General features: G+C 52.5%; 1 protein-coding gene across 3 annotated transcripts; it reads left to right on the forward strand.

The window, feature by feature from the left end:
• Positions 1–2362: 2362 nt before the first annotated feature.
• On the forward strand, positions 2363–7222 carry FAM3D (FAM3 metabolism regulating signaling molecule D). 3 transcript variants are annotated; one of them, XM_042823304.1, is made up of 10 exons: positions 2363–2544; positions 3358–3414; positions 4132–4239; positions 4407–4430; positions 4986–5109; positions 5262–5320; positions 5462–5512; positions 6120–6204; positions 6553–6679; positions 6803–7222. In XM_042823304.1, the coding sequence occupies exons 2-10, from the start codon at positions 3402–3404 to the stop codon at positions 6890–6892; spliced, it is 681 nt and encodes a 226-aa protein (XP_042679238.1). In that variant the 5' UTR covers positions 2363–2544; positions 3358–3401; the 3' UTR covers positions 6893–7222. The 3 variants fall into 3 exon arrangements, with proteins under 3 accessions (XP_042679238.1, XP_042679241.1, XP_042679239.1); XM_042823305.1 differs by having other exon boundaries at positions 2378–2470; XM_042823307.1 differs by lacking the exon at positions 4407–4430.
• The last annotated feature ends 7318 nt before the right edge of the window (positions 7223–14540 follow it).

Raw genomic sequence — 14540 nt, forward strand, 5'->3', positions numbered from 1 at the left:
ACTGTGCTCCACTACACTTTGTAATGAAATCACTGACTGTGCCTAAGAAACAGATTTAATGATATGATACTAACAGAGTCACACATTTCCCATGCAAACATTCATGATCTATATCCACACCCTTTTTTTAATACTGCTTTTGCTTCATAACAAAATATCGAGCACGGCACCAACTGGCATTGGGCAGAGGACAGCAAGCACTGGAGCACTCCTACTGTTAATCACGTACACAAGGAATCTGTGGCTGTGGGGTCGGAGGTCCCCATGGGCATCCATCTGCATTTTGAGGCTCTCAGCAGCCAAAGGAGCAATGGAGAGGGGCTGGGTGCTGCAGAGGGGTTGGGTGTTGTAGCAGTGGGGAGGGATTTGTGCTCCAAGTTCTCACTCAGCAGTCACCAAGCTGTCTCAGAGGAAGGGCAGGGACTGGGGGTCTGAGGAAGTGGGAGATGTGCTAATTGCCTCCGACAGGCGTAATTGCTGCAATTCAGAATGCTAAAAATGTGAAATTAGGAATAATCAATGGATGTTTATGATCTGTGTCGATACCGTGAATTCAGCTAATACAGAGTAATTACACTCTTCTAATTCCCGGTGTTTGTCATCGTTGGGTTGCAGAGGAGTCCTGCAGAACAATAACAGCGGATTGGCTGTGCTAGAGCTGCAAACTGTGGGCTTAGCGCGGCGCGAGCTAATTTCTCTTTTAATGGTAAAAGCGGTTATGATTTCCCTTATTTATTCCTCTCTCCGAGCGCCGGGGGCTGCGCCAGGGCTGCAGCGGGTGATGGATGCGCTGCGCAACAGCACCACCAATTGCCGCGCCGGCACAAAGCAAAGCACGCACCCACGGCTGCGCTCCTGCTGCCAGGTGGCGCTTCGGCCGCTCGCCCCATCCCGTGGCCCCGCACCTCCTGCCAGGATTCGTGCCTCCAGATGGCCACCGCCGCTGGGTGACAGCCATGAGATGTGTTGTCAGGGTTAAGGAACTTGTGCGTGTGTGCAAAGTTAACTACCAGTGGTGCAGTTAATGGTACCTCTGACTAGAGAAGGAAGCCTCCAGCCTCTGGCAAAGAAGGGGCAGCCAGAGGCATGGCATGTGGGGCTCCCAGCTCCACTAAGGCAGTGAAATGGAGAAAGTGAGTGGTGCTCCAGCAGCAGCTGCTGACAGGATGGGATTTGGCCATGGTCCCACTCCTGGGCCCAGCTTGGTCACTGCCACTGCCCCACAGCCCTGCCCGCCTCCTGCATCCTGCTCGGCTCCACAGTGGGAGCAGGGCCTCTCCCTAGTTAACCATTGACTTGCAGGGGGAGCTCTGGCCACAGGCACCCTCCCGAGCAGCCAGCATGCAACCAAATGTTTTTATGGTCAGAGAAAATTAGAAACACTCTGGCAAACAGTGTTGCTCCAGGGAGGAGTTCAGCACACAGGCAGATCTCCTGGGCCCCTGGGCAGGCTCTGAGTGGAGCCTATGCCTAAAGCACCATTGAAATCTTTAGCAATATTTATACAGGAACCTTTTTGTTCTCAGAATGGTTTTTAAGCAAATAGGTTTCCGGTTTATTAGACAAATACCTCTGGTTATTGCCTGCTGTCCTCCGCAGCTCCTTCCTTCTCTCCCTCTCTTCCAGTGGCTCTGGCTGACAGCGGAGCGCTGTGCTCTTTCCAGCATAAAAAGAAAAAGAAAAAAAAATCAATCCAAACAATTAAAAGAGAACATAATAGAAATCCCAGGAGAGGGTTGCCCTCTTGTAATGCAATCAGGTTCCATCAATTTCACTGCTAAGGGACTTCACCCAATGAGTTTTACCTGGGATTAAGGTGAAAATAAATAGCCCGAATAAATACATGACTTCCCCAAAGTGGTAGTGTTTATTGGTTTATTTTTCCATTTCTCTCCCTCTGCAATGAAATCAATACACGCATAGAAAACCACGAGTTGGGCGAAGCACTGTGCAGTGGGAACACACACGCAGGCGTGTGCCCCCACAGGGACTGGGACACAATGGGGACGTTTTGCACCTTTCTATATTCTAGGTCTGAAGTCGTTGCCAGCTGCAGGCTTTACTCATTGCATTTGAGGGAAGCTCAGAGAGCTCCAAATGCAACCCACTACCAGCCTGGAGGTCTCACGTCTTGCAGAGGGGGATTTCAGAGATAAGGGGCCACTGGGGCTGGCAGGGAAAAGGTTGGAGGGAGTGGGAAAGGGCTGTGGAGGATGCAGAGACACAGTGCTGTGGGCATTTTCCATAAATGTTGGCAATGGGACCCAGAACAGGGTCAGACAGGAAGGAAAATTTTTCTCCTTCCTCATAGTATGCAAACCTGAACTCAGCCTTCAGCCCAGCCCTGCTACAATTCACTGCTTTTTATTTACCCTTCAAACAGGAAAAGCAACTCTCAGCGCAGGTCCTTTACAGATTTTCTACACCAAGCTTATCTCCGAGCACAGCAGCACTGGGCACACTGCTGCAGGTGAGGCTCTGCCTTCCGGCTTCAGGTTGGGCTCCAGGACGGACCACACCATGCTGTGACCTCAAATTTGGACGGTAGGATTGGGTCCCTGTGGGTATCTGCTGTGTGTCCATGGGGGACGCGGTGGCAGCAGGGAGGTGGGCAAGTTTGGGTGGGAAGTGGTTCATGATCCCACTTGCAACCCTTCCCAATCCACATGGGCGAAGACATTGCACGATCAGGGAAAGGGAAAACATTTGTGCTCCTGTGCCGCGCGTCCTTAGAGCTGGTGCTGCTCTGCCAGTGTAGGAATTGCTCCCAAACTCTGCTTCTTGTTAGAAATGCCCGCAGCTGCATCACCATGAGCCCAACAGAGTGTATGCAAATTAAGAGGACAAAATTGTTTGCTGAACAGAGAGAATGCACCAGCCCTTGGCACCAGTTTCTTTCCTTTTCCTTCTGATTTAAAGAGAGGACTTTCCTCTGCAGACCTCTCTGACCATGCCAGCCTAAACTGCAAGCTGTCAGTGGCATTCTGCAGTCCATAATATTGAAAACTCACCCTGCATCATCCCAGAAGGAAATGATGCAGGGCTGTGCCTGCAAATACACCACTTGAGCTATTCCTTGTCAGCGGCAGGGAAGAGTTCCTGGGAAAAGGACAGCACTGGTGAGTGACAGGGGATCAGCACGGGGCCTGCAGAATGACTCTGGTACACCGGAGCCAGGACTTTGATACGTCAGGGTGGGGACAAGCATGTGCCCAACAGGAATCCATGCATTTATGGTGGCTTAGTTCCCAACCTTAGTCAATGCAAATATGCTTAACAGAGCAATTCTTTTTCATCTAACATCCGCCTGGTTTTTGTGGATCACAGCCACGCCTCACGGTGTTTCTCCTTGCTCAGGGTGACGCAGGACCAGTGACAGCCCCTCGCTGTGTTCCCCCAGCATGCGGGTGACAGGTAAGGATGGAGACGAGCATTTACTTTTCCCAGTCCCATTTTCTACAGCTCTTCATACCTATTTCTCATTTGCATCGCCCATTTCAAGCCCATCTGCCCTGCCATCCCCTTACCAGCATCACAGGAAAGGGCATTTGTATAAGCATCAGGTTTTTATGATATTTGTGTAGATTTCAGGCTGTTGTGTATTTCCCAGCGAAACCTTCAGAGACTGAGAAGTGATGGCTGCTGAGAGGTTCCTGCTTCCATAAGAGCAATTCAGCTGCAATCTAAGTATATTTTTCTACCCTGTTTCCATGCAGGACAGGAATGTTTTGCTCCAGTGAGTGTTGCTTTAAAGCCAAATGCCAATCACATTTGTATTAGTGGCTGCTTGGCTGTTGTTGGTGACTAATTGGGGGACAGCAGCCCTCCCAGCACTGGGAAAATAGGAAACACTTGCATTTATATTGCTTTCTAACTAATTATCAGATTAACTTTAATGCAGAGAGGAGCATGAATAATGCCCTTTGGTGGAAGAGTGATGCCGATCTGAGGATCAGCGCTCACTCTGGAGACATTAATTAAGAGACCAGAGTCCTTGTAGAGGATGAGGAAAGGAGTACTGGCCACCTGTCATGCCACGGCGGCCACTCTGTGCATGGGGAACTGGGGATGCACAGACTGCGGGATGCCCCAGGGATGCCCTTCCCCCTACCCACGTCCTCCTCTCACCAGGCATGATCCGGATCCTGGTGCCGCTGGCCACACTGCTGAGCTTCTGGTTCATCATACAGACATACTTTGAGCACAGAGGGAGAGCCATCAGCCTGCGGAGCTGGTTGGGTGAGTGCATGGCAGCCCCTGGTTGGGAGCACAGCCACCAGCTCTGTTATGTGGGCACAGCGGGGACAGGGCAGTGAGAAGTTCTGCGGGAGTCCGGGGATACTCACAGCCCCAAGGAGAGGTTTTGGTGGGCCCGTGGGATGCTGACCTCTCCTTTGTGTCTGCAGGTTCCACCAGAAAGCCCATGAGTAGTGAGTACCACTCTTGGCTTCATCTCATACACAACACTGATCTGGGCTTGAGGGCAATGGTCGGAGCACGATGACTGCTTGCAAGACGAATGTCTGACCTTCACAAATGCAGGGGGATCTCCCTATGGCCCTTGTGTAGATTTCAGCACAGCAGTGTCTTCACCAGGCACATGGGCCTTTACACATCCCATGCCTCAGCACAACACTCTCAGGCCATGGGCTGCAGGAAGCCAGCAGGGGTCCTATGCATGTGGTGAGGCTGCAAGCCTCACCCCAGCTGAAAATGGGGAAACTCAGGGCAGAAAATTCACACAGGGCTGGGCTTGAATGGGTGCCAGCAGCGAACACTCCCTGTGACACCTGCCCTCTGTTCACACTAAGTAGTGCCCAACTCCAGCTCATCACGTCCCATCCCAACCCCATCACCGCCCATCACTGGCCATAGGACAAGGCTGGAACGTGCCTCACCCCACAGCGCACCCTGACAGCAGACACGTGCCTCAGCCCCAGCCCCAGGGCTCGTGACACCCCCCCACAGCTCCCTGCTCCCCCCAGGCCCACCACAGCCCCGCCACAAATGTGAGAACAAGAAGGACTGCCCCACCGACCACTTCGCCTTCCGGATCATCAGCGGTGCCGCCAACGTGGTGGGACCTTCCATCTGCTTCGAGGACAGGATGTAAGCAGTATGGGGAGGGGGTGGGGTGGCAGCAGGGCAAGTTTGGCCTCTGACTGCCAAGCACAGACCACTCCACAACAGTGGAGAGTGTTGTCTTTGTGCCTGGGGATGGTTCATGGCCTGCTGCCACTCACTGGTCTCTGCTTTCCCAGCCTCATGAGCACCATGAAGAACAACATTGGCAGAGGGCTGAACATAGCGCTGGTGAACGGTGAGTTGGGCCCCGGTGGCCCAAAGGCTTTGTGCACAGCCTACTTCAGGACAGCATCAACCACGGTGCACGTGGGCCTGGGACGCAGGGGAGCCTCTCTGGAGACCCACCCTGACTGTGTTGGGAATTTTCAACCCTTAGGAAAGAGCGGGCAGCTCCTGAAGGTGGGCTCCTTCGACATGTACTCTGGAGGTAAGCACGGTGCCCTCGGTGCCAGCGGTCACCAGCACTGTAGCAGCTCTGCTGTGTGTGCAGATAAGGGCTGCTGGACTTTGGCCATCTCTGGTGGTGGATGTGTGGCTGCCCAGGGTCACAGCTGAGCTGGGCTTCTGGCTCCCTTCTCACTTACAAAAGCCTGAAGAACAAAATCCCACTAAACCAATCACTCTTTATGTTTGTTGGTCATGAAAACTATATTGGTAACTCCAGAATTTTAAGGAGAAACACCGACATCATGAGATTTCTTGTAGTCTGTGAGCCCCAAGCAGCAATCAGCTGTTGTGCCACTAGATGGGGCATTGGACTCGAGCATCCCGCGCAGCAGATGCAGGATGAGGAATAACTCCCACAATGTGCACAAAACTGCTGCCACCGGGCAGGAACTCTACAGCCAGGCTCATTCCTGGTGTTGGAAATTTAATTCATATGAGCAACGTCTCACAGCTAGTTAGCCAAATTAGCAGTATATTTCTCCTTATGGTCGTGCACAGCAGGCAAGCAGCAGTCCCAAACCTTCCTATCACCAGTACCATGCACAGCACTACTAAAACCCTTTTCTTTTTCCTAACGCTCCTCTCAGATGTTACAAAGCTGGAGACCTTTCTCGAAGATATCAAGGATGGCACCATCATGCTGGCAGCCACCTATGACGATGCCGCCACAAAGTGAGTTGGGCCCCATGCGTGACCCTAGGTGCCCAAAAACCAGCAGCGGTGCTAGGGCTGGGGGTGCTGCTGCTGCCAACCTCCACAGCCACGTGCTGCCAGCTCTTTCTTCTTAGAAAGAGTGGTGAAGCACTGGCACTGTAGCCCAGGGAATGGTAGAGTCACTGTCCCTGGAGGTGCTCAAGAACCACAGAGATGTGGCACTGAGGGTCAGTGGGCATGTTTGGGTAGGTTGGTGGTTGGACTTTACGATCTTAGTGGTCTTTTCCAACCTTAATGATTCTATGATTCTATGACAGGAGGGGGCCCACACAGCACCATACTGATGCTTTTTTTTCTGTCCCTCAGGATGAACAACAAAGTACGGGCACTTTTTTCAGCACTGGGCAGCAGACACGTGAACCAGCTGGGCTTTCGAGACAACTGGGTCTTCTTAGGGGCGAAGTGGATGAAAGACAAGAGCCCCTTTGAGGAGGTACATGGCCCAGCCACCATCTCTCATGTCTCACTCACCTATCTACAAGCCTTGCCTCACTGCAAATATGCCCAGTGCCACTCTCTTCATAATGTTTTTTTTTTTCTCTTTTTTTTCCTGTAGCACATCAAAAATGACCAGAAAACAAATAAATATGATGGTTGGCCAGAGCTGCTGGAGATGGAAGGCTGTGCCCCCAGGAAGCAAGATTAGAAGGGACACTCTGGCAGCACACCTGCATGGAGCCCAAGCCAGGTCTATGTGGACACCAACCCCCCTGGACCGAGCAAGCCCCCGGCCCAGCCACACGAGGCTGGTGGTGGCTGCTGGCTCCCAGAGACCGGCATTCTGCTGTGGGGACACGTGGTGCTCAGAGCAGCTGCATCATGCAGGTGAGCAAGCACCCAGCCAGGCTCCAGCCAAGCTGCCCTAGTCCATGGCTATGTGTTGATGTGGGGCATTTTATTTTTTTATCTTCAAACCAAGCATTTTGTGATAAGTTTTCTAGTTGTTTCTTAAATAATATACCTAATTATAAAGCAATACCTCCTTCCTTCTGCTTTTGAGCATAATCCAGGCTTTTCCCCACAGGCCTGGCATTGCCAACCCCTCTGTCACCAGCTGTGTTTCCCATCCTCTGTCACAGCACCACACATGGCTGTCCCCTGCCCACAGACATGGGGGTGCTCTATAGCCACAATAAGGCCACGGTGGTGGCTTGCTGGTCAGTGTGTGCAGACAAAGCACATTTGCCCACCTTGTTGCTCTTTTTCTGGGTTAAATCCAAGCTAAATCCTCCAAAGATCAAGACAACACCATAACCCAATGCCTCCATCCCAAACCAGCAAGATGGCAGATTTTCCCTAAAGAAGGAAAAACCCAAAGCAAAAACCCCAGGCAGCCAACGCAGAGGAATTCCCTGCTAGCTGTAGTATTTTATCCAAGCTTATCCTCCTGCACTCTTAGCGTGCACCTGACCATGCTGTGGGAAGCCCCTGCCATACATCGATCCCTAAATCTGCTGCAGCAGCAGCCATTAATCCCGGGCACTGAATCACCCACAGGGCAGCAGCAATGAGCACCAGCACAGCACAGCAGACACAACAGCCCTCGCGCCACACACCCTGCTGCACCGCCAGCAGAAATATGCCAACTATTTTAAGCCCCCTCAAAGGATCTGGATTCGCATGTAAGCCAAACTGAAAACAGCCTGGGACCCGTAAAGGCTTTTGCAAAGGGGAAAGCAGCACCCAGCAGCAGCTACAGAGGGGAAAAACAACTAGCCCCGTTTGGCTTCGGGAAACTCTTCCTGGCCCATTGCAATCTGTATTGTTTTGACTTAACACCAGAAGCCTTTCCAAAGGGAATGTATGTCTCAGCATGCTACAGGCAGCTATAAAGAGATCTGACCCATTACTGAGTGTTACAGAGGCACATGCAGTTTTGGATCAAAAGGGAGAGCTGAAGTGCAGCTCCTGCGTGACCTCACTGCACAGCCAGAGCTTCCTCCCCAAGTTACTGCAGCCTGAAAAATAAATCAAAAATTCCACATTTTACTGGGAGTCATAAATACGGCTTCAAGTGCCACGATTACTTAGAAAATTTAATTTGCTAATTAAGGGTGATGGCTGATGGACAGCAAGCCCCACATGAGGTTGTTTTTCCATCTCCCCACTGCTTCGGAAGGTGCAGAGATGCAGACAGTGCCTACCTGGGTGAGCACACTCAGTCGCAGTATGGTGTTCCCAACTTGTGCAGCCCCAAGCCCTGCCCAGAGTGGTGGCTGCAGCCCCCGGGGGCATCCACAGGATCAGATCTGCAAAATCCAGCGCTGCTGCAGAGCCGGGTCTCAGGGGCTGTCCTGCCTTATTTTGGGGTAACAATTTATTTCAGCAAAGCACAGAGAACAAGCCAGAAAGGATGCCACAAGCGAGGACTGCTGGGTGCCGGGGCCCCGCAGCTGAGCGAATCCGCGTCCTGTGACATCTTGCCCTGTCAAGTGCAATTACTGTAATCTTCCACAGCCTCTCAAAATACGGAGCCTGGCTTAGAAACCGGGCATCCGCAGCATGAAAGCTGCCTTTGTGCCCGGGCAGAGCCTGGGTGCGCGCCAGCCGTGAGGTGCACGAAGAAAATGAGTTCTCCACGTGCTGGGAGAAGGGAGGAGAAGGGAAACTTCCCGGACGGCCCCACTGCAAACAGGCTGGAGCTCACCCTCCTCTCCCCGTGGGGACAGAGAGGGCACCGGGAGCTGCGTGGCCGCCAGAACCCACGGGCATAGCAGGGACGGTGCCAGTGGGGCACAGCCGAAGTCCTGAACAATGGGAGGAGCGCATGGGAAGAAGGTACGTGGGTGCGGGAAGAATGGCGGGTTTGGGGAGAGGGCACTGTTTGCTCACGTGGGGCTTGTTTTGCTCGCCGTGTGCTACAGGTGGTGACAGCAGAAGGGGATTATAGTGGGACTGAGCCGCTCTTAAGTAGTGCCACCTGATGGTTCAGTGCTGGGGCCCTGCTGGGCCTCTGGGGACAGCAAGGAGGTGATGGGGAGAAATGTCAACCTTGCAGAGCAAGTTGTAGCACTAAGCTTGCACCCAGCTTTGGTCCCCACTGCCCATCATCACTTCCTTGCTCCCAGCTGATGGAAGCCGGGGTGAGCCACCACCCCACAGCACGCGATGACAAGCACACATCCCTTAGGAGAGCGGCCATAGAGCTATGAAGGGAACAGTGCTGAGAGGCCCTGAGCCACTCAGAGGTGCTGGAGGTGGCTGTGCTGTGGATGTCATTGGGTGTCACTTTGCCTGGAGATATGTCACCACCATGTGGTCGGGCTGTCCTGCTCTGGTGTCAGCTCTTCCACAGCTCCCCTTCCAGCTCCCTCCAGTAGGTCAGGAAAAACAGAAGGGCTGTCTGAGTTCCTGACCCGCATAAAGCTACTCAGCTTACAGAATGCTTTAAGAATGCATTTTCAATTTGTCAGGAGCAATACCAGGAAGGTTCTCCTGCTTTCCCCCTGTCCAGTATCAAGCTTCAAGGAATCCAAACTTCCGCTCCCTCCTTTCACCCTCTATCAGAAAGTTAAAATGAAATTTAAATGAAAATCCCTCAAAAAAGAGCTGGGCTAGAACCCCAATTACGCCCAAGCAGCGCCCAGTGACCCAAAACTGGCACCTGATCTTCATCCGTGCACATGTGCACAGCATTATTGAGGCCGGGGCAATAAGCTGGTTATGTCAGCCTTGGCTTGGAACTCAGTGCTCCCACCCATCTGTGCCATCCTCCTGATGGCTCTGAGGCAGCTCTGTTGCCGCTCCCTCTCTCCAAGTAGAGCGCTGCCAGAAGGGCTCACGGCTCAGTGCTTTACCTAAGGGGCAGGGAGGGTGCATGGGGTGGGCAGCAGAGCTCTGCTTCCCCTACAGCCCCTGCAAGAAAGCAGCACAGGGCACTACCGGGCACAGCTCTGGGGATACATGGGAGCAGGAGGAGGGCTCTGCACTGCACGCCAGTGCTGCCTGTCAGCAGTCTCAGCTGAGCCCCTGCCAGGCTCAGAGCAGAGCAGCATCCAAGGGTCAGCAGCAGGGATGTGGAGTGCAATGCAATGCTCTGCTCCACAACAAAAGGGGCTGGAAAGGCTGCCAGCGGGGCTCCAAGGACATGGCTGCTTTCAAAGGCTGCAGCTGCTCCCATAAACCTCCTCTGGCATCAGCACTGACAGCAGGACACGGGGCTTTGCCCGGAGCCCTGTGCTGCAAGGCAAGGACCAGAGCCAGCCCAGGGTTCCCTGCTCACAGATCCTCACTGCTCCGCATAGCATCAGCCCCTGAAAGAAACCCTTCCAACAATCACACAAAAACAGCACCAGGGTTTGCACCGCAGCCATTTCCCTAGGGAAAGTTCTTCTGTCCCCAAATTCCCAAGAGTGTCACTTTGCACTAATGTCAGATGAGCTGAGATTAGGAGAGCTTTGCTCTGCTGCTGGGTGAAAACAACAAGAGGCAGAACGCCAGAGCTGACGGTGGCCCTTGTTCAGCACAGCAGCACCTGGTGCCCACACTGAGTTTCTCCATGGGAATGGGACAGGCAGCCAGGGCTGAGCACCGAGCAGTGTGACCAACCCCAAGCAGGTGAGACCCAAAGCAACCTCACCACATGGGCACACAGCTGGCACCACACTCAGCATCATCTGCAGAACCCGTCTGACAGGGAACAGTGATGCAATGCCAGGGCAATGTTAAAAGGAGATTTTAAAAGTCCATAGTGTTAGATGAAAGCTCTACAGGATGAAAAAGCTGGCTCTTGCCATTCAAGAGCTTGGAAACCCTTACCCCAACTACAAAAATCCTGGGCCCTTACAGTGGAAAGTGCAGGATGGAATAAGGCAAACAAGAGGCACTGTGTCTGTGGCTGGCAGAAGAGAGGCAATGGGAAGGGAAAGGGCTGCTCCATGCCAGGGCTGCAGAGCACACGGAGGAAATGGCCTCAGCAGGGCCAGCATGGTGCCATCCTGGCACAGTGACACCGATGACACAAGGCTGGAGAAGCAGCCCCACAACATGGTTTTGTGGCACTGGCCATGGGAGCACATCCAAACCCAAATGGCAGTTGGGATCCACAGTGCTCCCTTGTCCCAAAGCACAGTACCCAATGCACCTGTAGGGAGAGCATGGAAATCACTGCATGGCCACACAGCAGCTGCCAGGTTGGGGATGGCTCAGCAGTCCCCAAATAGAAATGAACTAATGAAATTAAAGGCTTCGCTGCTTTGCTGCTGCCCTCTGCTCCGGGGGTTCGCTCCAATGCACCTGCTGCCTTCACAAAATCCCTGCCCTAGTGGGGATGCTTCACTTCTCTGCTGCTTCCTCCATTTGCAGCCAAACCCCGTCCCTTGCAGCCCTTTTCCTCCTGCCCTGCACGTTATAAACATCATTTTCCTTATTTTCATGCAGTCTCTTTATGTGACACTGAGCTTCTAGGCTGTCGGCACAATGCATGGAATAAATGCTGTCCCTATCACTCATGTGCCACAAGCCTCACTTTCTGCAAAGCTCATCCTTCAAGGCCCTTCAGTGTTCCTTAATGGTCTCTCTGCAGCATGACAGCAATTTGTTCCGCAGCTGCCAGAGCCCATTGTGCCACTGAGTGATGCTCTTCCCGTGCAGGCAGCGGCATCCCTAGAAATAGCAGAAATAGCATCAGCACTACCAACCCTAAAGCGCTGGGTGAAGACAAGCTCCTGAGACAGGTTAAAATCATTGCTCACCCACTCCAACCTCCCACCTGCTGCTAGCAATGCTTGGGCGGCTGATGTTGGTATTGCCCACATAGTGCAGGGTGAGAACTGGGATCTCTTTGAGCAGCGCATCAAGTCGGTCCCCATTCCCCATCGTGCCCTGCAGGAGGGCTGTGTTGCTGCTCGACCACCAGTGGTGTTTGTGACAAAGCCACACAGAGGTCAGTACGGCGCTCATCCCTGTCCAATGCTGTTGTCTTTATGAATAACAGACAACTTTATGAATAAAAGCTCTACATGAAGCATTCACAATTTTCCACTTGACTCAGCACAGAGTGGCCACCGGCCCAGTGCACCCCTGGAGCTGCATGGGCACAGCAGGACACAGCCCGGCCCCCTCTGCATGCCCAAAGCCACGGACTCAGAGTGCCTGGCACCCCCGAGGTGGCTGCTTGCCCCTAGCAAAAGAAGCTGCAGATTTGTGGAGGTCAAAACAACAAGAATGAAACATAACACCAAGAATTCGATCTTTCTTAAAGCCCTTTGCAACATGATAGTGAGAACGACCGTGGGCAGGGACAAGGAGTAACACAAGCTCAGGGTGATGAACCCAAGCACCTGCAGGCAGGTGTGTGCCCACCTGAAGAAGGGAACAGGATTAGGGTTTGGGCTGTCCCACATCACTCCTGCATCCTGCACCGCCTTGAAGCAACACTGGGTCCCTATGAGGGGTAGTCAGGCTGCAGCACGGGGACCCTGCATGGCAGCCACATCCCTCTGCACGATGCCACAGCTGCTCCCAATTGCAAAATGGTGCTGTGCCACTGCAGAGAATGGGCAGAGCCAAACTCCTCACCGATCATCACTATGCCCTTGAGACAGAAGAGCCCAAACCACATTCAATGGGAGGCAGAAGCCATGCTAAGTTGGGACACTTTGCACATTTTCTCAGTGTTTCTCCTTAAAAAGCAAGTGGGATCATCCCAGCAAGCATGTGCACCAGCTTGGCAGAGACTACAGCAAACAATCAGCCCAGCAGATTGCTGTACGTTTACATCACAGATGGGAAAAAGTCTCACTAATCCTCAGAACTTTCTTCCAGTGGATGATTTCACCGAGTTCTGGATTGCTCCCAGCTGCTGCAAATGAGCACAGATAGAGCAGAATTCAGCAATAATCTGTGAGATTTGGGCAACAGTTTACACAACCTCCGTGTTCAGGAGCGTGTCAGTGACATTTTCACATGGGGCACTGTGAACAGTGAGCAGAGGTGTTTGGGGTTTATAGAATGAAGCTACTAGATGCAATGTAGATTACCTCTAGATCTCATGTACTGTGGCTTGATCACACACAGAAATGCTGGCTTTGATCTGGCAGCAAGTTGCAGGTCATCACAATTTCCTTTAAAGCCTCTGGGCTGAGCAATAGTTCAATCAACTACCATTGAAACACTAAGATGCGTTGGCTGTAGCTCACCATGTTGCAGCTTGTAGTCAAGCTCTGAGCACCCTGTCCCACATGTTGGGCAACCTCCAGCCCTGCTGCTGCTTCTTCAGGGCAGACTCTGATCAGTTCTCAGTCGGGTGGCACTTCATACACGCAAATACCTCTTTATTGCCACCATCTGACTGTAGCAATTTCTTGCCTCATTCATTAGCTCAGACTTTTGTTACTGTGCAAGATCAATGCTGTGGTGCTGCATCTTAATGGCACTTGTATCCATCTTAGTGTATCGGAAGCCACTCTCCACTCCCTTTCCAAGATGATGGTTCTTTTCTATAACTGCTTTCAGCACAGCACAAACATGATCCCAAATCCCCAGCCATCCAGCTATCAGAGCACCCATGTGCAGGACCACTGATCAGTGGTTTGTTCAGGGTTGATGGTCTTAAGCTGCAGGAGCTGGAGCTGGAAAGCAGGATTCCTTCCCAGAGCCAGAAGTTCAAGGCAGCCTACATAGGAAGAAATGCCTCCATAAATTGACGCAGGAGCTCTTTGACATGCATTGGAGTCGCAGAATCATAGAATCATAAAGTTTGGAAAAGACCATTGAGATCATCTGGTCCAACCATCAACCCATCAGCACTGTGCCCACTAACGTCCCTAATGTCAGGGGAGATGCACTGAAATATGGGGAGTAGCAAACCAATAAAATACAAAGTGAGACTACCTACTATTCATATTGCTTTACTGCGTTTAAACCCACTGACTGCCTTGAAATGGTCACCACCACAGTCCCCATTGCATTTGCCCAGGTTTGGGAACCTGAGTAAAGCTGGCAGAGGTGCTCCCTCCCACTCAGATCTGGGAATGGAGATTTAATAGCAACACAGCCCAGCAGGGCCAGAGGAGCTGAGCACTCTATGAGTTAAAGCCTGGCATGGCACTGAGGACCATGGCTGTTGGGTGGCATGCTGGAGCCGTGTCAGAGAGGTGCTGGAGTGATGTCAGAGGTGCCGGAACCACCAGCTCTCCATCTCATCCTCTGTTATAGGGCAAAACCTGCACAGTCCTTGCCCATTCCCTCCTCTCCTCTCTTCCAGAAGGAATATTCCCTCCAGCCCCGATGTGCCAGCAGCAGCAGGAGGCCCACAGGTGGCAGTTCAGGTGAGTGAGGATCTGCAGGGCGAG

This window comes from Centrocercus urophasianus, unplaced genomic scaffold, assembly GCF_019232065.1.
Source record: "Centrocercus urophasianus isolate 14NV4802_14NV808 unplaced genomic scaffold, USGS_Curo_1.0 seq_22, whole genome shotgun sequence".
In the NCBI taxonomy this organism is placed as follows: Eukaryota; Metazoa; Chordata; class Aves; order Galliformes; family Phasianidae; genus Centrocercus; species Centrocercus urophasianus.

Excerpts from the sequence above, each read along its gene's own strand:
- FAM3D (XM_042823304.1), top strand. Across the intron at positions 5,513-6,119 it reads CTTCGACATGTACTCTGGAG|ATGTTACAAAGCTGGAGACC; the intron begins GTAAGCACGGTG and ends CGCTCCTCTCAG. Across the intron at positions 6,680-6,802 it reads ACAAGAGCCCCTTTGAGGAG|CACATCAAAAATGACCAGAA; the intron begins GTACATGGCCCA and ends TTTTTCCTGTAG.